General features: G+C 45.4%; 1 protein-coding gene across 3 annotated transcripts in view; it reads left to right on the forward strand.

Moving 5' to 3' along the window:
- kmt2a (lysine (K)-specific methyltransferase 2A) overlaps positions 1-26,413 on the forward strand; it is a 45,361-nt gene that overhangs the window by 14,261 nt on the left and 4,687 nt on the right. The window contains exons 2-33 of one of the 3 annotated variants that reach the window (XM_020600229.1): positions 344-416; positions 570-3,964; positions 4,491-4,668; positions 5,907-6,135; positions 6,274-6,959; positions 7,065-7,138; positions 7,271-7,507; positions 7,627-7,773; positions 9,061-9,159; positions 9,480-9,600; positions 9,831-9,944; positions 10,199-10,383; positions 10,646-10,822; positions 11,160-11,270; positions 11,655-11,728; positions 13,761-13,975; positions 14,075-14,169; positions 14,252-14,389; positions 14,481-14,639; positions 14,840-14,951; positions 15,059-15,137; positions 15,296-15,456; positions 15,582-15,728; positions 15,906-18,573; positions 18,682-21,327; positions 21,880-21,948; positions 22,031-22,257; positions 22,368-22,442; positions 22,593-22,767; positions 25,646-25,753; positions 25,864-25,944; positions 26,253-26,382. In XM_020600229.1, coding sequence (XP_020455885.1) covers positions 344-416; positions 570-3,964; positions 4,491-4,668; positions 5,907-6,135; positions 6,274-6,959; positions 7,065-7,138; positions 7,271-7,507; positions 7,627-7,773; positions 9,061-9,159; positions 9,480-9,600; positions 9,831-9,944; positions 10,199-10,383; positions 10,646-10,822; positions 11,160-11,270; positions 11,655-11,728; positions 13,761-13,975; positions 14,075-14,169; positions 14,252-14,389; positions 14,481-14,639; positions 14,840-14,951; positions 15,059-15,137; positions 15,296-15,456; positions 15,582-15,728; positions 15,906-18,573; positions 18,682-21,327; positions 21,880-21,948; positions 22,031-22,257; positions 22,368-22,442; positions 22,593-22,767; positions 25,646-25,753; positions 25,864-25,944; positions 26,253-26,382 — 13,185 coding nt within the window. The remainder of the gene's footprint in view (positions 1-343; positions 417-569; positions 3,965-4,490; positions 4,669-5,906; positions 6,136-6,273; positions 6,960-7,064; positions 7,139-7,270; positions 7,508-7,626; positions 7,774-9,060; positions 9,160-9,479; positions 9,601-9,830; positions 9,945-10,198; positions 10,384-10,645; positions 10,823-11,159; positions 11,271-11,654; positions 11,729-13,760; positions 13,976-14,074; positions 14,170-14,251; positions 14,390-14,480; positions 14,640-14,839; positions 14,952-15,058; positions 15,138-15,295; positions 15,457-15,581; positions 15,729-15,905; positions 18,574-18,681; positions 21,328-21,879; positions 21,949-22,030; positions 22,258-22,367; positions 22,443-22,592; positions 22,768-25,645; positions 25,754-25,863; positions 25,945-26,252; positions 26,383-26,413) is intronic. The other 2 variants (XM_020600231.1, XM_020600230.1) reach the window with 2 other exon arrangements.

A 26,413-nucleotide genomic window follows, 5' to 3' on the forward strand; every position in this document is an offset into this window, starting at 1 on the left:
AGGAATGCAGTGCAATGGGTCAGTCACCCAGTAGGATTTGGATGGTTGCATTTCAAACTGTTGTGGTTTAAGCCTTCTCCAGCTGTAGGCATGACATCCCAAAAGCCAGGGAAACATGAGAGCAGCAAAGTAAGGCAGCAGACGGACAAGAAAATGAACACACCATTATTTTCCTAAAATTTTGGTCTTCATCTGTATCATTTCAAGAATGGCCAGTTGACAATTGTGTACCATGAAAAGTGCTGTAAATTTGTCCTGTTAACCTGCCATTCTTCTTCCCTGTATGTTGGCATTACAAACATTGAATCATTACTGATTCGTTTTATTTTTCTTTATTTTGTAGGAAGAAGCATTTGGAGGGTTTGGAACAGTTGCTGAGCAGAAAGGAGTACAGAGCCCTTCAACAACCTCATTGGGTAAAGTTCCTTAAAAGTGTTAGCCTATGAGAGACTTTACTATTGCCTTCAGTTACTTATACAGGCTGTTTGTATCAGATGCTTCCATGCTAACTATATCAGATGCTTCCATGCTAACTAAACATTCTCTATTTTGTTCTGTGGTTTTATCAGCGGGCCCAGTCATACAGGAGAAGAAGCCCAGAGGTCGACCTCCACGGTCCCTGACTATCCAGAAAGCTGCTACAAGTCTACATACTCCCTCCTCCCTTTCCTCCCCTACACAGGTGAAACCTGAGGACAATGAAAGGACAGCTGAGAAGGTAAAAAGGCTGCCTGGGAGGCCACCTGGCACTGGGGAAAAGAGAAGAGGTAGACCCCCATCTTCAAGTAGCAAGAAAGCTTGGAGTACAGGCAGCCATGCAGCAGGAGAGGATAGTAGGCAGGCTGGGTCTGAGTTGGGTGTGGACACAGAGGAGGATAAAGACAAAAAGGGTGCCAGGAGGATGCCCCTCGGCTCTGCTCAGCCACATGACACTGAGGCAAAGCTTTCCAAAGGTGGGTGTAGTGAATCCAAAGTTGGCAACCTGAAGAGGCTGAAAGGGACTAAACTTGCCCCTCTCAAGTCACGTCTCAAGACTTTGCCTGGTGCACCCCGACGCAGACGTGGGCGACCACCCTCGGCTGAGCGGCTCAAAGCCGAGGCTGCAGCTGCTACTGCTGCTGCTCAGCTGTCTACCTCGGTTGACTGTGGTGAAGGGAAACACAAGGCCTTTAGGGTCAGAGGTGGTGACAGAGGCACAGAACCACACACTCCCCAACAGACCATAGTGAGGAATGTGGATGGACCTGAGGACCAGGATTCTTCCAATTCACCTGCCTCCCCATCTCCCTCCAAGCCAGGCAGGACAGTAGGCCTCAGAAAAAGCCCTCGCCATAGAAAACCTGTCAGAATTGTCCCACCCTCTAAACGCACTGATGCAACCATTGCTAAACAGCTGCTGCAGCGAGCTAAAAAAGGGGCGCAGAAACGGCTGGAGAAAGAAGCTGTGGCCATTGGGGGTAGTGGAGCGGGAGCCATTGAAGCTGGCATCAGGAAGACCCAGCTGAAGAATATCAGGCAGTTCATCATGCCTGTGGTCAGCACAGTCTCCCTTCGCATCATTAAAACCCCCAAGCGCTTCATTGAAGATGAGGGCAGCTTTGGAACCCCACCTCCCCATATGAAGATACCACGGTTAGAAGCAACCCCCTCATCTGTGTCTACATCTGTCCAACCCACCTCCACCACATCCTCTTCACCCTCTCCTGTGCTGGTTTCCCCTGCATCTGCTGTTACTAGTATTGGTACCACCTCTCTGGTCGACTCCCTCCCTCCTCCTCCACCGCCTGCCCCCGTCCCCACTGTTCCACCCACAGCTGCCAGTCTGCTCAACAGCAACAACACCAACAACGCTGCTAACGGGCGGTTTAGCAGTAGTGTGGCATCTTGTGGCTCAAGTGCTGTGTCGCAGCATTCCTCTCAGCTCTCCTCTGCAGAATCATCCAGGTCCAGCAGCCCAAGCTTGGATGACTCATCATGCGACTCCCAGGCTTCTGAGGCCACACAGGTTTTGTCAGAGGCAGAGGATCACTCTCCGTCCTCACAGGGAGAGAGGGAGGCCAGCCTGTTACACAGCTCACGGCCTCCCTCTCCCCCATCTGAGCCTGAGCCTGAGCCAGAGCCAGAGCGCGTGTTGGCAGAGAGGAGTCGACGAGGCCGGAGAGGACAGGGGGTCGCCCGGGGAAGTCAAAATCAGAAGGTGAGGGAGACTCTCTCCACTGGGGGTAAAAAGCCTATCATCAGCCCTCCAACGGGAGTGCTCATGTCATCCCCTACACTTGTAAATTCCCAGCAAGCTTCATCCACAGCTTCTTCTCCTTCTTCACCTCCACCGCCCCCTCTCCTCACACCTCCACAGCCGCCCCAGTCAGCTTCCACCAACACAGTTATCAGTGAACACCACCCGCAGTCACCTTGGATCTCTCACCCCATTCCTCCATTTCTGTCTGGACCATCAGTGCTGTCCAGCTTGCAAGACAAACGAAGCCGCTCAATTCTTAGAGAGCCCACCTTCCGCTGGACGTCCCTGTCCCACCCTGAACACCAGTACTTTTCCTCTGCTAAATATGCCAAGGAGGGCCTCATTCGTAAGCCCATATTTGACAACTTCCGTCCTCCCCCTCTCACAGCTGAAGATGTGGGGCTGTTGCCCCAAAGTGTTAGCGGAGCTGGTGGGGCTGCCACAGTTGCGTTCCCTGCACCAGGCAGTGGAGCAGGAACAGGGACTCGTTTGTTTGCCCCTCTTCATCCCCACACCCACCACCAACATCCCCCTTCATCCCGCTTTGATGCACCACTCCAGAAGCGCAGCCCATTGCTTCGTGCTCCACGCTTTACACCCAGTGAGGCCCACTCTCGGATATTTGAGTCTGTTACACTGCATCAGTCATCCTCTGGGAGCAGCCCGGGCTCTCTGTCCCCACACCAGACACCTTCCACCTCTAGCAGACTCTCGCGACGCAGGAAACGACTGCCCTTGGGAACGCTACGTGACCACCTGCGATCTCCTTCCCACTCAATGACCAGACGTAGCAGCCAAGTTGGAGTTCCAACGTCTGTGGGGAAAGGCTCTACTGAGAAGTCTGTGCTGACTGGCACTGTCTCCAGTAGTAATCCCAGCTCTTTGCCAGTGGTCTCTGCAAGTCCACTAGCCACTAGTGCCTTAACTCCTCCTTTCAGCACCTTCTCCTCAGTATCCCTGGGTCTGGCCTCGCAAAGAACTCCTGATATCAGGAGAGGGGCTGCTGGAAACCAAGCTCCTTTGTCAACTACATCATCTGCTTCTTCCCCACTTTTCCCTCTTTTTCCTTCGGGTGCCCAAGACACAGGGCGAGGATGTGGGAAAGGAGGTAAAGATAAAAGCTTATCAGTTCCCCAGGAACCTGCTCCAAAGGAAAAAGAAAGGGATTCCGAGAAAAACCGAGAGAAAGAGAAGGAGAATAAGAGGGAAGGGAGGAAGGATATGGAGAAAAGAAGTAAGGTTTCCACACCAGATGGCTCCCCGAATGCACCTTCCAGCCTGTTTACAGTGGATGGGAGGGACTCAGAAGATGCTCTTTTACCTCTTGCTCCAAAAAAGACTCCAGGGAGAAAAAAATCAGCATCAGTTGATATGGTTACTGACAGTGCTTCCTCAGAGGCACATGGGCTCCATTCAACTGTCCCCTTGTCCATTGCTAAAGCACGCATACCTAAGAAAGGCCGACCCTCTGAGAAAGGAGCGGAGATGGAGGATGGGGAAAAGGAGAAGGAGAAACAAAGTGCTTCTAGCCAGCAGACAGCAAGCCTTCCAGGACAACCAGGCAGACAACAGCTCCCTGTCTCCTCTCTTGGATCAATGTTGGCAGAAGCAGAGAAACAGCCTGTGACTGACAAGCGGGTAGTTGGACTACTGAAGAAGGCCAAAGCCCAGCTCTTTGAGATCAAGAAGAGTAAGCTGAAGCCTGCAGACCAGACCAAGGTCCAGGTTAGTGCTCTTCTTCATGTCTTGCCTTTGTAGTTATTGTGTCTCTACAGCAAAAAACCTCTCCTTCTCATCATGTAGCCACAAGCAAGTGACTTTGACATTATACTATGAACATTTGCTGTAAATGGAAATCTGTGCTTGTACTCAAAGTGAAACTTGATAATAGGAAAGTCCCGCAGAGAGTGTTACTTTAAGGGGATTTCTGTTCACTTCATGCATTATTCAGAGAACAGCACTGTGCTTGTGAAAGTAGCATCCTGTAAACAGAATACATGCCTTTGTTCTTCTACTCTTATTGTAAATATTAGATGGTCATAGGCAGTCATTGCATATTTTCAAGAGAAGATTTTCCAGCTGAACTCATCATGGCCTTGTCCAAACCCTCCTCCTCCTCCACCTCAACATTATTATCATTTTCATCAATACTGCTTGTTTATAGTTGTTGTTCAGTAAAACATTCACAACAAATGTAATATCCTAGGGACATAAGCGACATATCCGTTTTGTATTTTGTGCTTGTGAGCAGGGTCAGGAGAGTGATTCGTCCGAGGCCTCAGTGCGTGGACCTCGCATCAAGCACGTATGTCGTCGTGCAGCTGTGGCTCTTGGCCGTAATCGGGCAGTGTTCCCTGATGACATGCCCACACTTAGTGCCTTGCCCTGGGAGGAGAGAGAGAAGATTCTATCTTCCATGGGGAATGATGGTAAGGCAGAGTCAATTCACCTCTCATTTGAGATTTGCTTGTGGGTTGCTATTTCTGGGCATGGCTGTTAAAGTTTATTGACTTGGAGATGTTTATATAATGAATAAACCACTGCTTGCGCATGACAATACACATTTAAGAGAACTGTCAGTTATAGTTCAGCTGGTAAGTAGGTGACACTTATAATTAAGCTTTTAGCCTAACAATTTAATGGCAGTAGCACAGGAAGTAACACTGAATAAGAATCTGTAAAAATTCATGTATATATAAAAACTGACTACACATGATTAGGATTACCAGGAAACTCTGCGAAAGACTTCAGAAGTTGCCTGTTCTGAGTGGTGGCTTGGTTACCACTTCTTGGCACACAGTGCCAGTCAGAAGTGTGAGCATGTGTGTCCAAACATTTGACTGGTACTGTAGATGTTACGGTAGTGTGACGTGTTTGCGGATTCAATTGTAAAGCACTCTGATGGGCTCACAGAGCAGTCTTGAGTTGGGTGTTTATTTGTCACAAAACACCTGTCTTGGAGATGTTCAGCAGCATGTGGTGATGACAAACTAATCACATGAGCAGAGAAATCCAGTCTTCAGTGAGACCACAAGTACATAGGGAAGTGGTGATGGAGCAAGATGAGTTTGGCTGCTCATGTTTCTGTTAGTTTGACTGGTTTAATGTCATGGTGCAACGTGAGTTTTTGTGGGAATAGAGAATCTGATGTCAGTGACATACTAGTGCAAGTTAGCAGTATGATCTCAGTTATAGTTAAAGTCATTCTCCCTTACATCTAGTATTGCAAGTGTGATACAAGAGATATATTAAAATCAGTTTGAAATTAATGTGTTTCTTTCCATTGAAACACTACTTGTGCACTACTACACAACTGTGAAATTTTGACTAGCTTCATTAGGTTTTGCCTGAGCTGTTTATTGTGCAACAGAAAAATTATACCTTGGATGAAAATATGTTGTATTGACACTGAAGAGCTGCCATATATGTTGCTCTTTTAAAAACAGCCTTAATCAAAGATTTACATTTGTTAAATAATTGGCTCAGCCTGTTCATCTTTTCTATATTTGTAATGTTTTGTATTGTTAAGTGTGTTTGGCAACCCAATGCAAAGGATGTTTTTGTTGTGCTATTTTCAGACCAGGCCCAAAAGATATTCAGTGTCTTAAAAATTAAATAATTACTTAAGTAGTGTGTGATGACAATCATGGTGCATCTCTTCCTACAGACAAGTCATCAGTAGCAGGCTCAGAGGAGGCAGAGCCTCAGTCCCCTCCCATAAAGCCACGGGAGACACGGCAAAAGGTTGTTCAAGAAGCTCCTCCCAAGAAAGGGCGTCGATCTCGACGCTGTGGCCAGTGCTCCGGCTGCCAGGTTCCAGAGGATTGTGGCGTCTGCACTAACTGTCTGGACAAGCCTAAGTTTGGAGGACGGAACATTAAAAAGCAATGCTGCAAGTAAGTCTCAGCTGATGAGCTATTTGTTACCACTGGTTATTGTAAACATTGGGAAAATCTAGCATAACATTACCTAACAAATTCTTTTAAATGGAATATTAAAGAAAGTCAATGTTGAATTTGTGCCACTGTCTACAGGATGAGGAAGTGTCAGAACTTGCAGTGGATGCCCTCCAAAATGTTTCTTCAGAAGCAAGGTAAAGCAAAGAAGGATAAGAAAAAGAACAAGGTTTCTGACAAGAAGGAGGGTCTCAATCTGGTAAAAGGACCAAACTCCGAATCTGGCCCCAAGCCATCTCCTGCACCACCAAAGGAGGAGCCTCCCCGCAAAAAGAGTGAAACTCCTCTGAAGTTAGGAGAAGAAAAGTCAAGACCGCAGCCACCATCAAAGCAATCATCTCCAGCCCTCGCATCTTCCCCTGCCCCAGAAGAACCCCCTCAGGCTCTGAGCACAGTCACAACCCAGGCTCAGAGTCCAGCCCAGACACCAGATCCCAAACAGCTATCGGTCACGAGCCCTGTCACAGGGAAGAAGGGACAGAAGCCACAGCAGCCTGTACCGACACCCTCCTCCTCGTCCTCCTCTTCCACTTCATCGTCTTCTTCCTCCTCATCATCTTCCTCCTCCTCATCTTCAGCCCAGAATTCCCCTTCCCAGTCTGCACAGTCTCACCAAGGGTCACAGCAGCAGCAGCGGCCTCTTACTAGTCAGGCACCTTCAAAAAAAGATGCTTCATCCAGGATTTCTCTGAGTGAGCCCAAGAAGAAGCCTCAGGAGCAGCCATCACAGCAGCAGAACGCTGCTACAACTATTTCAGACACAGGTTAAAAAAAAAAAAACTGGGTGCACTTTTCTGTCTTATATTGAAGTTATAATAAATACATTGGCTATACTCAGTTGTATTCTTATTTTTGTCTGCTTTTCATAGTTGAATCAAAACCGTTGAAGAAGCCAACTTCTCGCATTGTTCCTCCATCTCCTAAACAGAGACCCAAAGACAAGGTAAGAAGTAGTTGTTGTTTTTTTTGTTTTTTTCAGCATTAATTCTCATCAAAACTTCGGATGCTGGGTGTATAGACAGATTTCTGATCCTCACCTTCTTCTGTCTTTCTCTTGTGTGATTAACACGAGAAGCCACTGACCACTAAACCCCCCAGCAGCAGTACTTTAAACTGGCTGAGCACTCCCTCGACTAGGGGCCAGGTGAAGTCCAGGGCACCCTGCGACGGAGTGCATCGTATCAGAATGGATTTCAAGAGGGACCATGATGTGGAGAAGGTGTGGGAAGCTGGCGGCCTCAGCCTGCTCACCTCTGTGCCTGTCACACCCCGGGTTCTCTGCTTCTTATGTGCTAGTAGTGGAAATGTTGAGGTAAAAAAAAATGGTCACAGTCTGAAAAACCTTTAATTTCCCTATTGTCTGAGCAATAATTAAACCTATATTCTAACAGTTTCAGCCTTTCTCTGTCTCTTCTTTCTCTTTATCTACAGTTTGTCTTCTGCCAGGTATGCTGTGAACCGTTCCATCTCTTTTGCCTGGGGGAGTCAGAGCGCCCTCTCCAGGAACAGTTTGAGAACTGGTGTTGTCGACGATGCCGATTTTGCCAGGCCTGTGGGCGCCAGCACCAGAAAACTAAAGTAAGCCATTCTGTTCATGTTAAAGCTTAAACAAAAGAAACTTAGTTTGGAGTGACAGTGAGTAAAAGCTGGAGGATCTTCCTTAGAAAGATGCTTGCTTAATCAGCTTCTTGGGTTCCTGCCATGATTTTATTATTTAACTCAAGTCCTGTGTAAAATGTGCACAGTGTGAGCCTTGTATGGTTGTCAGATTAGAATGAAGCATTGGCATATTTGGTTTGGGCAACAATCAAGTGCCTGTTAGATTGTGTTTTCGTACTGGTACATGCTCATAAGTTGTATGAACTTGTTGGTTATTAGTCATTCTGGGAGGCGACAGTGGTGCGGTGGGTAGAGCAGGCATCTCCCAATCAGTAGGTTGAAGGTTTGAATCTCGGTGCCTCCAGTCCACGTGCCAAAGTGCCCTTGGGCAGGACACTGAATCCCCCCGTTGCCCGCGATGGTTAGAGCCATCGGTTGAGTTGGCGCTGCAGATGGCTGCCTCGGTTCTGTACCGGAAACAAATTCCTTATGTGTAACATACTTGGCCAATAAAGGTAATTATCCTTATTCAGTGGCTGGCAGCAGATGTGAATGCTAAGAAAACGGAGTCCTTGTGACTAGGTATTTAAAGTAGACGTTTGCTCAAAGAACGTTAAGCAGTTTATCATGTTGACTTTTATCTCTGACCAAGGAGCTGCCCTAGAAGCAGCAGGTCTCTGGCACTCGAGTGTAGCTTAAAAGCCTGAAATCTCAGCTCCTGGCAAGACTGCTGGCATGTCAGACACTGCAGAGATACTGTATCATACCACAGACTCTAGGCTGCACGCTTGTAAAATTACTTCTTATAACACCTTTTAACATTGAATAGTGTTTCACTACTTGACAAATATTGAACGGAAGTCACATGAAAGTGTTGTTAACAAGTCCATGGCATTTGATTTGTACTATTTGTGAATGGCAGAATAGCTCATGGTTTGCTTTAGGAAAAAGGTGCTGCAACTCATTACCTGTTGTAAAGCCTTTACCTTGGGTGGTTGAGAGTGATGGACATGTGCTCTGCATAAATTTTTAGATGCACTAATCATCGGTTGAAAACACTGCAATGTTGCATCTAACCTGCTCATTTGTTCCTTTCAAAACAACATTAACTAAGGTGAATACTATTATTACAGGTGAAAATGTGGTGATGTGTTTGTTACTAATTTTCTGGGACCAGAACTCTTATTCATTGAGTGTGAAAATTTTAACGCCGCCTCCTGGGATATTTACATAATCCAATCTCACTTTCGGCTTCTGTCACTGTAGCAGCAGCTGCTAGAGTGTGATAAGTGCCATAACAGCTATCACCCGGAGTGCCTGGGTCCAAACCACCCCACCAGACCCACCAAGAAGAAGAGAGTCTGGGTATGGAGCCACACCACTCTGTCTTTAGACATCCTCCTCTCCCTCTCACCTTTATGTGACTATCACAGTTGCACCACTGCCTGATCAAACATTAGCATTATACCCACAAATTTTTCTCTTACCTCTCCTTTTGTTCACACATTGTCCCAACTTCTCACAATTGTGCTACTTACAGTCATGTGACCTTCGCACAGGCGGTGTGTATACAAACATTTCACTTCTCTCACAGGGGCACTTTCACGCCATTTCTGCTCTTAAACAACTGCTCACTAGTTTCTGCCATGTGTTCATGGGCTTGTTTGCGTATTCTTTCTTTTCAGGTTTGCACTAAGTGTGTGCGCTGTACAAGTTGTGGAGCCACTAAACCTGGGAAGACCCGGGATGCCCAGTGGTCACATGACTTCTCCATGTGTCATGACTGTGCCAAACTCTTTGCTAAAAGTGAGTAACAAGCATGTAGAAAACAAAATATCATTAACTTTTAATTAGCGAATGTATATACATCGCTGGTATTCTTTCTAAAATAAAAGGAGAGGAATTTCTTTAAAATCTGACCTGTGTGTTGAAGAATTAGAAATCACTACTAGGCTGAGCAAGATGTTTAAAACAAATCCAAGAAATACTGTACTGAGTGGTTTAATCTGACTGTAGCTGTCACTATTTTCTATCAGGCAACTTCTGCCCACTTTGTGATAAGTGCTGTGATGATGATGACTACGACAGCAAGATGATGGAGTGTGGTCGTTGCAACCGCTGGGTTCATGCCAAGTGTGAGAATCTGACAGGTCAGTAGGCTCCAAATAAGCAGGTAGAGAATTGGATGAAAGCACACGTTTGCTGTATGTTCCTTACACGTAGAGCACTGTATTTAGTATTTAGCAGCAATTGTCACACTTCGTTTTGTCTTGTCAGGATGTCAGTGTCTATGCTGCTGACTGACAGGCTGTCCTCTGAGTGCCGTCACGTTGATGAGATGCTGAAAGACGATAAACTTAATAATGGGCGCAATAATGACCTGTTGTCTTTCACTGTCCCCCAGATGAAATGTACGAACTGCTGTCAAAGCGGCCAGAGAGTGTTTCCTACACTTGTACCAAATGCACTGAATGCCATCCGGCCGAGTGGAGGACAGCTTTGGAGAGGGAGCTTCAGGGCTGCATTCGCCACGTCCTCAGTGCACTGCTCAACTCACGCACATCCGCACACCTGTTACGCTATAGACAGGTTAGACACACATACTGTTCCTTTTTCTTCTTTAGTAGAACTTGTCAATTGTGAATTGAAAATGTATTATTGTTTCAGTTTGCTTTTCATTAATTCTTTTAGTAGTGATGTACTATTTCATATTATGGGGCTGCATTCAAGATTACAGAGTAAACACTGATGGATAGACTGATATATTCATTGACAAACAGCTGAAGCAGCCACCACAGCTAAATGAACATAATGGAGAGAGCTGTACTCACTGTGTAACTCTTTGGGACAGGCGGTAAAGCCTCCAGAGCTGAATCCAGAGACAGAGGAGAGTCTTCCATCCCGACGTTCCCCGGAGGGCCCAGATCCTCCAGTCCTGACAGAAGTCACCCCCACACCTGCCAGTGACTCCCCTCCAGACCTGGAGTCTGTTGAGAAAAAGATGGAGCAAGGCCGTTACAATTCAGTGGTAAGTCTGTTATCTTTCGAGCAGTGTCTCGTGATCTGACAAACCGGAACTTTCCAGAGACCATATGAGAACTATGTTGTCCACTGCATTTTAGTCTAAATCAGTAAATGTGTGAGTGTATTTACTATATATTTATTCCTGGATGGGAGGGATCTGTACTAGTTATCCATGGGTAAATACTTACTAAACATAAGTTAAAGGATGTGGGGTCAGAACAGTGAGGGTTGATTCAGAAGGCACTGGTTTTCTTTACCATCTCACTGGATCGTGAAGGTCATCAGCACTACATATCATTAACAGTTGCTCTCTATATGTCTGCACGTCATTTCTCTCCCAGCTGGAGTTTAGTGACGACATCGTGCGAATCATTCAGACGGCCATCAACAGTGACGGTGGCCAGCCTGAGAGCAGGAAAGCCAACAGCATGGTCAAGTCTTTTTTTATACGAGTAAGAACCTCAAAACAGCTCTGGGTTTAAATCAGCCCTCTCAGCATCACTGTTCACAAGAGCTCAATCTACACCAACAGTTTGTGTTGTTCATAAAGTTCTATAGCCATATGATTTTCTAACAAATACATATTAATGTACATGTTGACAAACACTTGTTTGATGTTTCTGAAAAATAAAATAAGAATTATCTACATATATATTTGTTCTTTATCCTCTGATTTGGGGTGCCCCTGCAGCAGGTATAGGTTGAGTGTCTCAGTTACAGTACAGCAACATCTAACTAGGGCCTTTCTGTTGAGCTACAGGATGACGAACTGCTATTGTGCCCCATTTGCTTTAGCAATCTGAAATGCAAACTTCATGGAATGTTTTCTGTTTCAGCAAATGGACCGAATCTTCCCATGGTTCAAAGTGAAAGAGTCCAGGTTCTGGGAAAGACAAAAAGTCTCTGCCAGGTGAGTGTCTGATACCCCTTAGTCAACAGAAGAGGTTGTACTGATTACACAGTGCTCATTGTACAGCACCCAACTGTCCTGAGGAACTCATTATAGTTACGTAAGCCATCATTTATGATTTCCAGTTGTTGTATATTACTTTTACAGTGATATGTAGTTATTTGACAATGTTTTTGGAAATGAAGTAGGTATATCTACTTACTGTAGCAGTTTGCATCACAGTTTGGTCATAATGTAAAAGGTTTGAAAGCACAGCATTAAAATCAGGCAAAAGCTCAAAATATTATGAACTCGGTCCCTGTAGGCAGTGTTCTCAGTCATAGTAGTTTAATGACCTGTGTGATTTTCTAAACTTGGACTGCATGTTACGTTTGTAATTACAGAGAAGGGAATTTGTTTTAATACTTTGTAATGTGAGCTTCTCCAAAAATTATGGATGAAGAACGGCAGTTTTCAAGAACTGGCCTATAATTATTAAAATGAGAAGTATGATGTGGTTTCTCTGTGTAAAGCTGTACATATGTCTGTCTGTATATAGGATGGAACCAGAAAGCAGCGAACTGATATTTACAGTATAAAATCAGTGTGCTGAATATACCAGTAGCCTCTGAAGAAATAACAGCCAAGTGGCAAGATCAGGATGTTATATGATAGTCACTTTTTCTTTTCAAGTGGTTGAGGAAATCTGCAACATTCTGTGATGTTTTCAGTTTTGGGATCATAACTAAAATGTTTTCTCAGTCATAGCATCAAAAAACAAAAGGAGCTCTTTTAGCAGTTTTAGTGGACAAGTGGTTTTCTTTCGGCATATACCTGGGCTTACAGTATGACCATGACTGAAGGCCCCAGTCATGATGTCAAGGTGCAGTAATGAAATTGATTCCACAGTTTGTTCAATGGAACCCCCACATTCATTCAGTTACTCGCTGATGTTTACCTATCAGCTTTCCCCATTTATTCTGTGTCCAGGCACTGTGGGAAGCAAAGCATAACCGTGTCACATTTCACTTGAACACTCTTTGCTATGTACTGTATGTGGTCTGACTGTGGTTAACTTGTGAGTGTGCTCTATTGCGTTATGCCACGCTCAAGTCCAGGAAACCAGTGATCTGCTCAGTGGATTCTGTGGCCATTATTTGATGGATGCCTTTTTAGCTGCCTCTGCTGGCTGATCAAGTGTGAGACTTTGCATCACACCAGTTCCCAAACATTGCTTGACTTGACAAAAGTCCTTGGATGTGATTTTATTTATTTATTTTTTACTACTGGTGTGATTGCTCACTCAGAAGAGTGGATTGTTTTTTTTTTTACTTCATTGAGGAAAATATCCTGAGATGATAGCATTAAGGGATTAAGCAGGTACTACTGCTTATACTACAACATATCTCTTGCATCTTCCTTTAATAGCAGTTCCTTCAACATGATCTTTCTTTGTTTTGTTTTGGTTTGGTTTGGTTTGGTTCTGTGACTGCATGTTGGGGTAAATTGCCATTTGTGGATGGCTACCTGGAAAATCTAACAGTTTATTCATGGGTGAGATTAGAGAAAACATGTTGCAGAAAGACAGCAGCCTATTTTGCACAATTTAGACATTTTGCTATGCTGAGAAACTTTTAATAAAGATTTTACTTGGCTCACCCTCCATGTCATTTTAGGCACTGGCCTTTATCTAGAACCTGTTGCAAGATTTGTTAAAAGAAAGAGGTAACTTGAATATCCAAAAATTGTGCTTACCTCCAAATAATTACCACAAAGCAAGACTTTATTTGGGAAAAGAGCACTACCACTAAAGCTGCCTTAGCCTATTAATCTGAATTTTGACATGTGATAGACTTAACCCTGATCTTCGTTCTTTCATATGATGATATATATCTTAACTGAAGTTGTAAACCTACTCAGTGACATGTTTTGGGGGTTGTTCTGTTGTTTACACCAGGCCATTGGCCATAAAACAAATAAAACTTCATATTTTACCCAGTCTGTGTTAGTACTAATAGGTTTTTCTCTCCACCTGTTTGCTGCAATTCCCCAGCAGTGGGCTCCTCCCAAACGCTGTGTTGCCACCATCCCTAGACCACAACTATGCCCAGTGGCAGGGGAGACAGGAACTTTCCCACGCTGAGCACCCCCACCTCATGAAAAAGATCATCCCAGCTCCCCAGCCCAACACCCCCGGAGAACCAGATTCTTCCACCTCCCCTCCTCCAGTCCCTCCCTCTCTACCCCCACCACCCCCACTCCTACCTGGTAAGGCAGGCCATAAATATGTTTACAAATACTTACCTACACTTGTCATTTACGGCTTTTCTTTTAAACTTTTCCTTTGCTTTGTGGTCTTCTCTTCAGATCGTGAGGACGGTCCAGAGCTTCCTCCTCCACCAGGCATTAGTGACAACAGGCAGTGTGTCCTGTGTCTGAAGTATGGAGACGAGAACACAAACGTGAGCCAGAAATCTGCATGAAATCACTTTGACGCACATAAGACTGAGGCTGTGTCACTTGAAACTTTTCTGTATGTTTCAGGAGGGTGGCAGGCTGTTGTACATTGGTCAGAATGAGTGGACCCATGTGAACTGCGCCCTGTGGTCTGCCGAGGTGTTTGAGGATGATGACGGCTCACTGAAAAATGTTCACATGGCTGTTCTCAGGGGAAAACAGCTGGTAAGACTGGACTCTTTGTCCACTCAAGTTCTCACTGTATTTTTTGTGTATATTGGACAGACATTTTCAAGCTGTTGTACTTTCTGCTCAGCGCTGTGAAAAGTGTCAAAAGCCAGGGGCCACAGTTAGCTGCTGCCTCACCTCTTGCACCAGTAACTACCACTTCATGTGCGCCCGCCAGTGCCACTGCGTCTTTCTAGAAGACAAGAAAATCTATTGTCCAAAGCACAGGAACCTCATCAAGGGAGAAGTAAGGAAATCTATTCATATACAATATCATCTAAAGCCCATTAATAAATTTAGATGGTAGCCACCTTAAAAGTAGGTTCATGTTTTTGATACTTAGTCAGTAAATCCTGTGTAACTGAACTGTTCCAGGTCAGGAACTGTGACTTGGTGTTCTTATTTTTCTCTTCACCCTACATGTATTTGTTAATTTTTGTCCTGTAGGTAGTGTCTGAGTTTGAGGTGACGCGCAGGGTCCTGGTGGACCTGGAGGGCATGAGTCTCAGGAGGAAGTGGCTGACAGGACTGGAGCCTGAAAATGTCCATATGATGATCGGTAGGTTGATTGCTGGTACTGTAAATGTTGCTCAATAAATGCCACTCTGTTTCTTTGGCTTACTCCCAGTGTATCTTGACTGCTGACTTAAAATTCATCATTTGCAGGCTCCATGACCATTGATTGTTTAGGGATTCTGACTGAACTCTCAGATTCCAAACGCAAACTCTTCCCTGTAGGATACCAGTAAGTTTTTTTTATTACCATTTGTTATTGTAAGTGCCATTACTTGCAATGCAGGCACCACCACTATTATCTCTATATTTTAAATACATCTAACGGCTGGAGTAAAATGAAGTAGCCAAGTTAACTGAGTCAAACTGAATACATGCTCTTCTGTCCAGGTGTTCAAGGGTGTACTGGAGTACTTTAGATGCTAGAAAGCGCTGTGTGTACACCTGTAGGATCTTAGTTTGTCACCCTCCAGTGGCAGAGTCTGACCTGAAGACAAAGGTGGCTCCAGAGGAGAACCGCACGATAGCACACAGTCCCCCTCCTGTAGCAGGTGATCTACTGACTATTTATGTGGTTCAGTTTTCAGTGTGTTATTTCATGTACCTTTTTTGGGACTATAATATGTTTAAATTTGACTGTGTTTTGTGTAATTTTCTATCTTTTTTTCATATTTAGACTTTCCTGATCCTTTTGAATCCCCAAGACGCTCTGACACCCTTTCCCCCACTAACACCCCCAAGCTCAGGGTTTACACCAGGAATCGACATCCCAGCTACCCCCCTTGTCAGCGCTCACATGGCCCTAGGCCCATGCCCTCTCCAGGTACAAATATGCATTTTTCCTTTTTTTTTTTTTTTTTTATTTGGTTATAGAATTACAGATAATATTGATATTCCTTTGTAGATATCTGTCTCAAAGTAACTCAAGCATCCAGTGGAATGTGTGACAGCCTTCCACAGAGTAGTTTCTATTTCAATTTCCATTGCTTTTATTTTGTAGGTGGTACCTCTCAGTCCCAAAACCATGAGGTTGTGACGGTAGGGGACTCCCTGGGGAACCTGGGAATGCAGAATATTGACTCCCGTCGCCACAGCTCCCCTTCTCTCTCTCCTCCTCCTCACCAGCTAAACAGGCAGAGAGGGGTGACCTTGCCACTGCAGATTTCATCACGACCCCTTACGTCACCCCCTCCCCTCATCCCTTCCCCTGCCAGAGACCCCGAAAAGTCCAAACACCTCAACAAAGACTTTGTAAAGGGTCCGGTCCAGAGAGACGATGAAAAAGGTAGACTCTTCTCCACAGACAGAAACAGACAGCAACCATCCAGAGAGCAAGGGCTGAGAGATGCTGACAAGGGGAGAGCATCAAGTCGAGACCAAGCTCCTAAGGATTCTGACAAGATCAGGTCATTCAAAGAAGTTGGGCAGAAAGACTCTGATAAGAGTGAACAATCAGCCAAAGAGCCAGAAATGAGGAGACCGTTGAGTAAAGACTCTGGTTTGAAAGAATCTGAGAGGGGGAGACCTCTCAGTAGAGATCCTTTAAGAGAGTCACCAAAGGGGAGACAAGTAAACAGAGATTCTGAAAAGGGGAGACAGGCAAGCAGAGAGTCGAGCAATAGAGAAACAGATAAGAGCAAATCATCCTCTAAAGATTCAGGTTATAAGGATATAGAAAAAGCTAGGTCACTCAGCAAAGATATAGGGCTTAGGGACTCTGAGAAGCATAGACAGTATAGCAGGGAAACAGGAAGGGACTTAAACCAAGGTAAGGACAGACCATCTAGCAAGGACTCTGACAAGAGTAGACCTCCCTCTAGAGATTCCAGTTATAGAAGCACAGAGAGAAACAAAAACTCTGGCTCAGGGAAAGATAGTAACCCTGGCAGTCAGTCCAAACAGGCCGGAGGAGAGAGTAAGAGCACCAGACTGGCACCTGCAGACTCAAGCCAGTCCTCCCCTCCTGTGGGCACTACTGTTGTCACAGGTCAGCAGAGAAGTGGCAGCATCAAGCAGACAGGCAAGCAAGGGAAACACGGAGGCAAAGACCAGGATGTTTCTGCAAGTCTCAGTTTGTTGCACCGTTGCCGCTCCACCTCTAACATCATCCAGCCTAAGGACAAGCTTGGCTCAGGGAAGGAGACTAGTAGCGGCACTGGAAATTTAATGACAGGTTCACACCACAAGGATTCTGTTGTTGGGAAATCTGGTTCCCCACAGCCTTCATTTCAGAAGTCCACTGTGTGGAAATCAAACGATTACTCATCGGGTTCAGCTTCAGCAGCAGCTGTGAGGCCCCTGTGGCTGTCGAGGACACCAGCGGAAGATGATGTCACCAAGCGAGGCTCCATACACCTGGCCTCCCCGGCTGCAGCCTCAGCTGCCAAAGAAAAACACCCCAAAGTTAAGGCAGGCAGCAGAGAAGTGTCCAAAGACCGTGAAAGAGAGAAGACTCTACAAAACAACAACAGCAGCAACAAAAATCTGCTTCTCAACAATAATACTAAAGCGACTGGCAGCTGCAACACACATGCTACAAACCCCAGCTCTCACAACAGCAGCAACAGCAAAGCTGCAGTGCTAGGAAACAGCACCAAAACCCATGGGAAGGCTCAGGGAGAGAAGCATGAGAACCAGGAAGGAGACAGGTCATCCTCAAAGAGCAGAGAAAATTACCCCTGTCCTGAGAGAAAGAACAGCTCCAATCTGAACAACTTGCAACAGCTGCAGCAGGTTGGTTTAGCTCCAGAGAAAGGACTGAAGACCTCTTCCCAGTCTCACACCAAACCAACAAATAACCAGCCACAGTTCCCCTCAAAAGAGAAAAAGCGATCCGTTAAACTCCCCACTGTAACTCCACTAAAGACTGACCTCAAGCCTGACCCTAATGGGACCAGCGCTGTTGGTGGTATTTCTTCTTCCTCCTGCCCTACGACCACTACCTCCACTGTTTCTCCTGCTGGACAGGGGACCCGTCCCTCAGCCCACTCTGGTCTCTTCTCCCCCCCCTCCACCAGCAACAGTGACAGCTCTGAATCTGACACCCAGACTCAGACAGAGGAAGACGATTTGTGCAAGGAGCGCTCGCACAGCAAGCTCCGAGACCACCACAGCCTCCTCACTCAAGGCACTGAGGATGAGGGTGATGGCCCAGAAGATGACCATAACAGAGGTATGGATGATAAACATCACGAGGATGACAGTGACGGGTCAGGGTCAGCCAAGCGGCGCTACCCGCGACGCAGTGCCCGTGCTCGCTCCAACATGTTTTTTGGCCTCACTCCTTTCTATGGGGTTCGCTCATATGGAGAGGAGGACCTGCCCTTCTATGGCAGCGGGGATGGAGCTGGGGCCATGGTAAAGAGGAGGACTGGTGGTCGCAAGAAGTCAGCTGAGGGACAGGTGGATGGAGCAGATGACATGAGCACCTCCTCTTCATCAGGGGACAGTGGAGAGGATGAAGACAATGGAATGAAACAGAGGGGTAAAGACCCTTACTATTACAACTTCACCAGAACAATAATAAACCCTGGTGAGGGCCTGCCGTCTATAGAAGGGATAGACCAGTGTCTTGGACGGGGTTCTCAGCTTCAGCGCTTTCTAAAAGATGAGGAGCAGCAGCAACAGAGGACTCAAGGAAAAGTTGAAGAGGACATGTTGAGTGCTTTGTAAGTGCACACAGTGGTTTTGAAAAGATAATTAGCTAAAATGTATTTTTGGTTATTTCTGTGGTCTTTATGAACAGTTTGACATATTTTCTTTGATGTGTTTAACAGGACCCTAGGGAAGCAGCATATTGGCCAGCTTGACGGTGTTGACGATGGCTCAGAAAGTGATACCAGTGTCTGCACCACCAGCACCACAACCACTACGGCCACCTCCTCTTCCACCCCACATAAGAGCACGCCCAAGAGAAGGGGCAGAGAAAGGCACACTGAGAAACCTGACTCCCATGACTTGAGGAAGGAGGCTGACAACAGCAGCGGGGCAGTAAGTGGCAACACGCGAGAAGGCCGAAAGAATCTGAAAGAAAACTGTCTTCCTCTCGGGGTCAAGTCCCAAACACAGAATCAGGGTCAGGATCCTCTCGAGGCCCAGCTGTCCCTCAGCACAGACCTGCTTAAATCAGACTCTGACAACAACAACAGTGATGACTGTGGGAACATTTTGCCATCAGACATTATGGAGTTTGTTCTGAACACACCTTCCATGTCAATGCAAGCTCTGGGTCAGCAGTCTGAGCCTTCCTCCTCAGAGCTGCTGCTGGATGAGGGTTATGTCGGAGTGGATGTCAATCGCCGCAAAGACATTCTGTTTGAAGACTTTCCTCAGCCGCTGCCCAATGCTGAGGGTGGAGGTGTTGTTGAGAGTACTGTGAATAGCTCCATATCTGTAGAGGAGCCATATCTTCCTCTGGAGCTGCCCTCTGACCTCTCTGTCCTAACCACACGCAGCCCTACTGTCAGCACAAGTCAGAACCACACGGCTGGAAGTCTCATCTCTGATACCTCAGACCACACCATGCTGGGCTTGACTTCTGACCCAGAGGCCATCAGTGGAGAAAAGAGTGGCAACAAGAAAAGAGCAGGGCCAGGCAGGTCACCATCGGAGAATCAGCATGATGCTACAACTCTGGGAAACAGGGACACACAGGTCACCGAAGGGCACATAACTCCTGAGCAGTTTATTCCCAGCCCTGCTGTTGGTCAGGTGGTTGAACCTCCAGGTAATCAAGAAGTTCCCAGGAGTTCTGGTACTCCTGGTTTGCCAAGTTCTCCCTCCCTGCCCCTTCAGGGTCAAAAGTACCTCCCAGCATCAGCTGTAGCTGCAGGTAGCCCCAGTTCAGTCCCTGGACCAGGACCATCTCAGGCTCAGGTTTCTAGTCCAGCAGTCATCAAACCAGGCCCTGACAAGCTCATTGTGGTCAATCAGCAGTTTCAGCCCCTCTATGTCCTTCAGACTGTCCCTAATGGTGTCACGCAAAAAATTAGTGCCACAGGAGTGATGGACACTAGCTCTCCTGCAGTGCTGAGCTCTATGACACTTACCACGGGGCTAAATACTGGTCTGTCTCCAGCCCAGCCAATATTTCCTGCTGGTGGCAAAGTCCTGGGCACCATGCCGCACCCCTCTCAGATTCACACTTTTACAGGAGCCACACAGGCAGGCTTCCCAGCAGGAAGCCCCAGCACCACTTCAGGGCTTCTTATTGGTTTGCCCTCTCAGCCCCACGAACAGTCCCAGATTCTAGTCTCAGAGGCTGGTCGACCACATGAGTTGGGTCCTAGCGTTGCCATAGTGTCCAGTCCCTCCTCCCTCACTTCTTCCCCAGCTGTACTTGCCTCTGCTCATGGCAGGAAGAGGCCCATCTCTCGTCTTCAGCCAAGAAAAAGCAAAAAGTTGGCCCGCTCTCGTAGCCAGCCTACTCTGGCTCCATCTGAAGTGGGCCCTCCTAACATGACCCTCATTAACCTGTCTTCCCCTCAGATTACTGCCAGCATCCCTGGCCAGCCTGGTGGCCTAGTTGAGTTAAGCACCCTCTCCACTTCTCAGCGCAAGGTCCCAAATATTATCAAGAGACCAAAATCAGGTGGGCTTATGTACTTGGATCCCACTACTCTTCTTCAGCAGAGGATTCCCGGTTCTACTCCACCTGGTATCCTGGGTCACGATTCTTCTGCTCATCTCCTACCTTGCACAGTTTCAGGTCTCAACCCCAGTCAGTCAGTATTGAATGTTGTGTCTGTGCCCCCTAGTGGTGCTACGGGCATCCTTGCACCAGGATCAGTTTCCCTCTCCGCCCTCAGCTCTACTGAGATCACAGGACCTATTAGCAACCTCCTGTTTAAGGCCAGTCCACATGGCTTAGGTTTGTCTGATCAGCCAATGGTCCTTCAGTCTGCAGGAGGAGCTCCTCTGATGTCACAGCTTAGCTCCCCTGTGCAGACTTCTATAGCTAGCAGCATCTGCGTCCTGCCCTCCCAACAGACTATCAGCATGGCTGTCAACCAACAAGTAGAGACAGAAGGAAGTAATGTCCACTTACAGCACCAGTCTCAGCTTGTCAACAGGGCCCAGGTTGTGGACTCCAGCTCAAACACCACTGTTACTTTAACCCCTGGTCTAGCCACCCCTCTAAGCCCTGCTAAGGGACGTGTTGTTGGAGTGTTTACTCAAACACAAACCTCCGCACACTCCCAGAGCAGTAGAACAACTCCTATTTCGAGATCATCAGAACAATGGCCGTCTAACTCCACCTCAGTAGTGTCAGCAGTAGTTGCAGTTTCAGGAGCAGAAAAAGGCAAACAGAAAGTCAAGAGGAGTAGGCAGAGTTCAGACCTCACCAGTGGGAAAAAGCTCAAGGCCTCTCAGGCAGAGGAGCACCACAGCAGCCCTGCAGGGCGACTCCCATCAAACCCAAGGTGAGATAGTTATGTTGTACAGGATACTTAAAATGTTTCAGTACTGCGTGCTGTGTTTATACCTATTCGCATGAATACTGTGACTCAAATTGCAATAACTTTGTCAAGTTTGTCTGGCATAAAGAATGTGACATTTAGAAGAAAATCTCTAATTTTTTTTAATGACTACTACTACCTACTGTCATAATCTCAAACAAGTTCTTCACAGCCTCATTCTATATGTGTGGTGATAAGATGAACTATAGTTCTCTCTGAATGTGAGAATGGAATTGTTAAAGTGTTTTATTCATGAGATGTTTTTCCAAAACAATCCTAATTATTTCTGTATATTTTGTTTATTGCTCTGCGCCATGAAAGGCACACAGAAGTGAAATATGTCATCTTGATTGAAAATCTTGATAGCCAAACTGCACTGATTGTTTTTGACGCGTAACCATCAGCAGTCCACCGTCACAGCATGTAGAACTTCTGAACAATTACCAGTTGTTCATTAAAGTACTTTGCATAAACTATATTCCAGGGTTCATCCTTCTCCTCCTTTTTTGCAAGCAGATCCAAAGAGCTTAGCTCTCCTGAACCTATGGACACTGGCAAGCCCTCAGATAAGGCAACAAACAAGAGGTATGAAATATCAATATTAGTCACCCAGTTTTTTTAATGGATAATAAATGAATTTATCGTGCAAGCCTCCTGTCTCTTCTAGTGTACTTGGTAAAATGAAGACATCTGAAGGTCCTGTTTTGCCGGGAGAAGTAATGGGTAAAGACAAAGTATCTGCAGCCAGAGCAGCAGGACCTCTTCTTGTGGCATCACCACCTGACCAAGATGGCAATAGCACGGATACAGGCCTGGATAGCAAACCCAAGAAGGGTATCATCTTTGAAATCTGCAGTGAGGATGGCTTCCACATCCGCTGTGAGAGTATTGAAGGTGAGAGAAAACATTTTCACTTTCTGTTTAAGTTCATGTTTTTGGTCATTGTCATTTTATATTTTTGTACATAATGTGTCCTGCAGTCTTAATACCCTTTCTCTCTACAGAGGCTTGGAAGTCCTTGACTGATAAGGTGCAGGAAGCTCGCTCCAATGCAAAACTCAAAGAGCTCTCCTTTGAAGGTGACACATCACTCCACATGAAATTAACAAATGAGATTAGATTTTTTTTAAATGTGTTTCATAGTGTCCACTGTTGACTGATACTTATCTTAACCTTTGAATGGAAAGTGCAAGTGACTCATTGTGGAGTTCTGTCTCCTTGTCTCCCAGGTGTGAATGGACTGAGGATGCTGGGAGTCGTCCATGAGGCAGTGGTCTTCCTGTTGGAACAACTGTATGGTTCCAGACATTGTCGGAGCTATCGTTTCCGCTTCCACAAACCACAGGAATCCAATGAACCTCCCATCAACCCTCATGGATCAGCACGTGCAGAGATCCACCACAGGTTAGGAAGGGACCTTAGGGCTCCAGACTACAAGGGATCAGTTGCATTTTGTGACTGATGTTATTCAAAGGCCTACATGAAAACTATTTTTGTCCAGTAAATGTCTTGACCGTGCTGTCCTCCTGGTAACAATCTGACGAGAGAAACACCACGGAGCTCAGAGTCAGTGCAGATTGAACTGATCAAACACTTAAGTTACACAAATGCACCACTCATATCTATTGAATTCCCAGTTTGAAGTTAGTACTTGCTGAAACCCACCATCACGTCCTTCTAGTAGCTACTAGTAACTTTCCCAAAGGTGAGCTGGCACTGGCCAGGCAAGTGACAGAGCTGAACTATGCATGAAGTCCAATACAGACTTCAACAAAGAGCAGAAAATCCTCTTCCAAAGAAAAACAAGCTACAAATGCATCACGTACACAAAGGGCAAAGCATGCGCACAATTCATCGGTTGTCACACACACTTGTTTGTCATCTTCTAGATGCCACGAGTCAAGAAACTCCCTTAAACCACTTGCAATATTTTTGCCTGTATGATCTTTGGGAAAGAAGCTTGTCTCAAGGAAGGAGTTGAGTAGCTTCCAGTCATTGATATAGTACACAGTCAACTTGATATATGGTTCCGCGGTTCGGTTTTGACCACATGTTGAGGGAAAAAACTCCACGACAACAGTGTATCTCCTAGTTTGTCACGGCATGCTTCATAGTGCAGTGATGTCTTAGAAAAATATTTTTGCCCTGGGATGTTGTATCTTGGGTTGAGCTTTTTAACCAGTTGTTTAAAGCATTTTTAAGCAATTTTCAAGTATTGTGTTTTGTTGGAGGTCCGACCTCTTGTATCCAAACCACTGTCATACAGTTGAAGTAGCACCCTCAGACACTGGGCTTGTGTTGTTGATATGCGCACTAGGGAACATTATTGCATAACTATATCATTGATATCGTGAGATGACAGTTTTTATCATGTAAAAAGTTTTATCAGTGTTATCATTGATGAAAGAAAGAATAGAATAGTCGGCCCAAAATGTTCACAAACAAGTCCTTCTCTTTGTCTGTGGCTCCATTTTATAAATGGACAATTGTCATGCTAACAGAATTGTCGGCATTGATAAATAAACAACACAGTTTAACATCCAGTACTAACGAAAACAAATGGCGTGCTGTTATGGTGTGTTAATGATGGAAGTAGAGGGAATCATCCATGTGAACGAGCCTTTACTCAATCCACTCAAAGCGCAGAACAAATCATTCACATGATTCCTGCAAAACAAGACCTCATTTGTCACTGGTCACGTGACAGTTAGGTTAACGACACAAACTTTAAAGCAAGGCTTCATTTGGGAACACCCTCTTTTTTTGACACAAGCTTCAAGCTTGGGTTTTACATGTAACATCACTAGGGTGAGGGGTTGCAGGGTGAGTTTTGTAGGTGTGTACCATATGGTCACATTGTGATGAGTATACATAGGTGACTTCTCTGGTGACTCATCGAGCTCAGCAGATGCTCAGAGCTGTTATAATTTTCATCCTAGAACTGGTATTATGCCACCTTATAAAGTTTTCATATTTTTTCAGGCAAAAAAGTAATGACTGAAATTGCAAATATGTGGTCACTTTAACAAAGTCATGTAAATTTTCTCAGAAGCTTTCGGAGTTTTAGTACTGTACCTGCTAATGAACCAGCAAGCTATAATTAGCAGGCAGCTCTATCTCGTTCAGAGCACTGTACTCTGTCAGCAAGGATGCTGGTGTTCCAGCTGCATATTGGGAGTACTGCATCCTCCCGTCATCAGGAGTTTGTACTTAATGTTCAGACTTAAAAAGTCCGTACTAGGGATGGGCATTTCAAGCTAAAATGCTATTCTATATTCATTGGGAAATGTTCAACAGTTATTCAAAGATCACGCGTTAACATGCACACCCACTGAGCTTGATGGCTTGTCATAGGTTTCATTCACGTTTTCAGCCTGTGAGTTAGTGTTTTGGTTAGCGATGCTGCTAACGTAGCCTACTCTACCTTAGCACCATTTCTACCACCAGTGTCAGCATTGATAAATAAACAACACAGTTTAACATCCAGTACTAACGAAAACACATGGCGTGTTGTTATGGTGCGTTAACGTTGGCCCAAATTCAACAGTGAATAGTAGTGAATGCTTATACAAACAAGATAAACAAAAGTCTTCTTCCCGTGGACGTCCATGATTGTCCCCTGTACATGATTGGTCAATGCAGCGCCTTTGTCGGATGATGTCACCGCCTGCTGAGGTGCGATGAGGGTGAAAATAGCATAGAAGGTCACACGTGGTTTCAATTAGAAGCTCATACATAGTTCATGTACAGTTCTAAGGTCTGAAAAGACTCGTGTGAAATCATACAGGAGAGAAGCCAGTCAGCTGAGTTTGAGGCCAAACCTTTTACAGTGCTTGCAGTATGTTTTGTCTTCTACTAGATACAATAATTCATACTCGGAAAGTAGAATTGAAGTGACATTCATCACAAGATGATTAGTTAAAACATTTCAAAATGCACCTACATTGTTTTGGATTTTGTGACTTTTAGTTGAATAAAAACCATTTTTGCAGTTGTACATTTTGTCATTGAAGATTTCTTAAAAATAGTGTTAAAATAGCATCTCGTCTCATGAGATAAGTGTATTGTCACACCCCCAGGAGTTGTGAACTTTATGTTTGAATAATACTTCAGTAGACAACAGGAGAGACAGCAGCTTACTTTATGTGTTTAATATTCCTCACTAGAAATTGAACTTGTTACCATACTGATACAGAATTATGATTTTTGCTGGTTCTATAAAGTAATCATCTTTTGTGTCTGTGTTTCTGACTGCTGTCCTTTCCACCCATCTCCACTTCAGGAGGTCTGTATTTGACATGTTCAATTTCTTGGCCTCAAAACACCGGCAGCCTCCTGAGTACAGGCCGCAAGAAGAGGAAGATGAGGAAGGGCAGCTCAGGACTGCCAGGTCAGTGACAGTGCACACAAAATCCCTGTTGTTTCTGCACCCAGATTTCCTCCCTGGTATCTTATCTTATCTTATCATCATAGCATTTCACTGTTGTGCTGTCGTTGCAGGCGAGCATCCATGGAGCAGCCTCTGACTGTGAGATTCAAACAACTGAAGGCCATCTTTAAGCAAACTGTTGGAGTCTACAGGTTAGATCAGTAATGCTGGTTCTGTTTATCATTTCTAAATCATTTTGGATGATGAAAAGTTGCCCAATACGTTGATCATATACTCTGTGTGAAAATAGCTTTTGGACGTCACTGCTCAGACCAACATCAAATACCTTGCTCATTTGTTAGGGGCTTCCATGATTAAGTCTCCTTTATTCATATTCTTACATCATTTTACAAGTAATTTTAATGTAATATCTGAACGAAGTTTTGATTAAAAAGGGCTTCCCAAAACAAAAGGATTACATCTGCATACAGAGACTTTAATGACGTGTCTGTGACTGCAGGTCTCCCATTCATGGCCGAGGTCTGTTCTGCAAGAAAACCATTGATGCTGGGGAGATGGTCATTGAATACTCTGGAAATGTCATTCGTTCTGTTCTCACTGACAAGCGGGAGAACTATTACAGTGGAAAGGTGAGGTCTTGGGAGTGAACCTGACTTTAAA

The sequence above is a fragment of the Monopterus albus genome, unplaced genomic scaffold, assembly GCF_001952655.1.
Source record: "Monopterus albus unplaced genomic scaffold, M_albus_1.0 scaffold45.1, whole genome shotgun sequence".
NCBI classification, from domain to species: domain Eukaryota; kingdom Metazoa; phylum Chordata; class Actinopteri; order Synbranchiformes; family Synbranchidae; genus Monopterus; species Monopterus albus.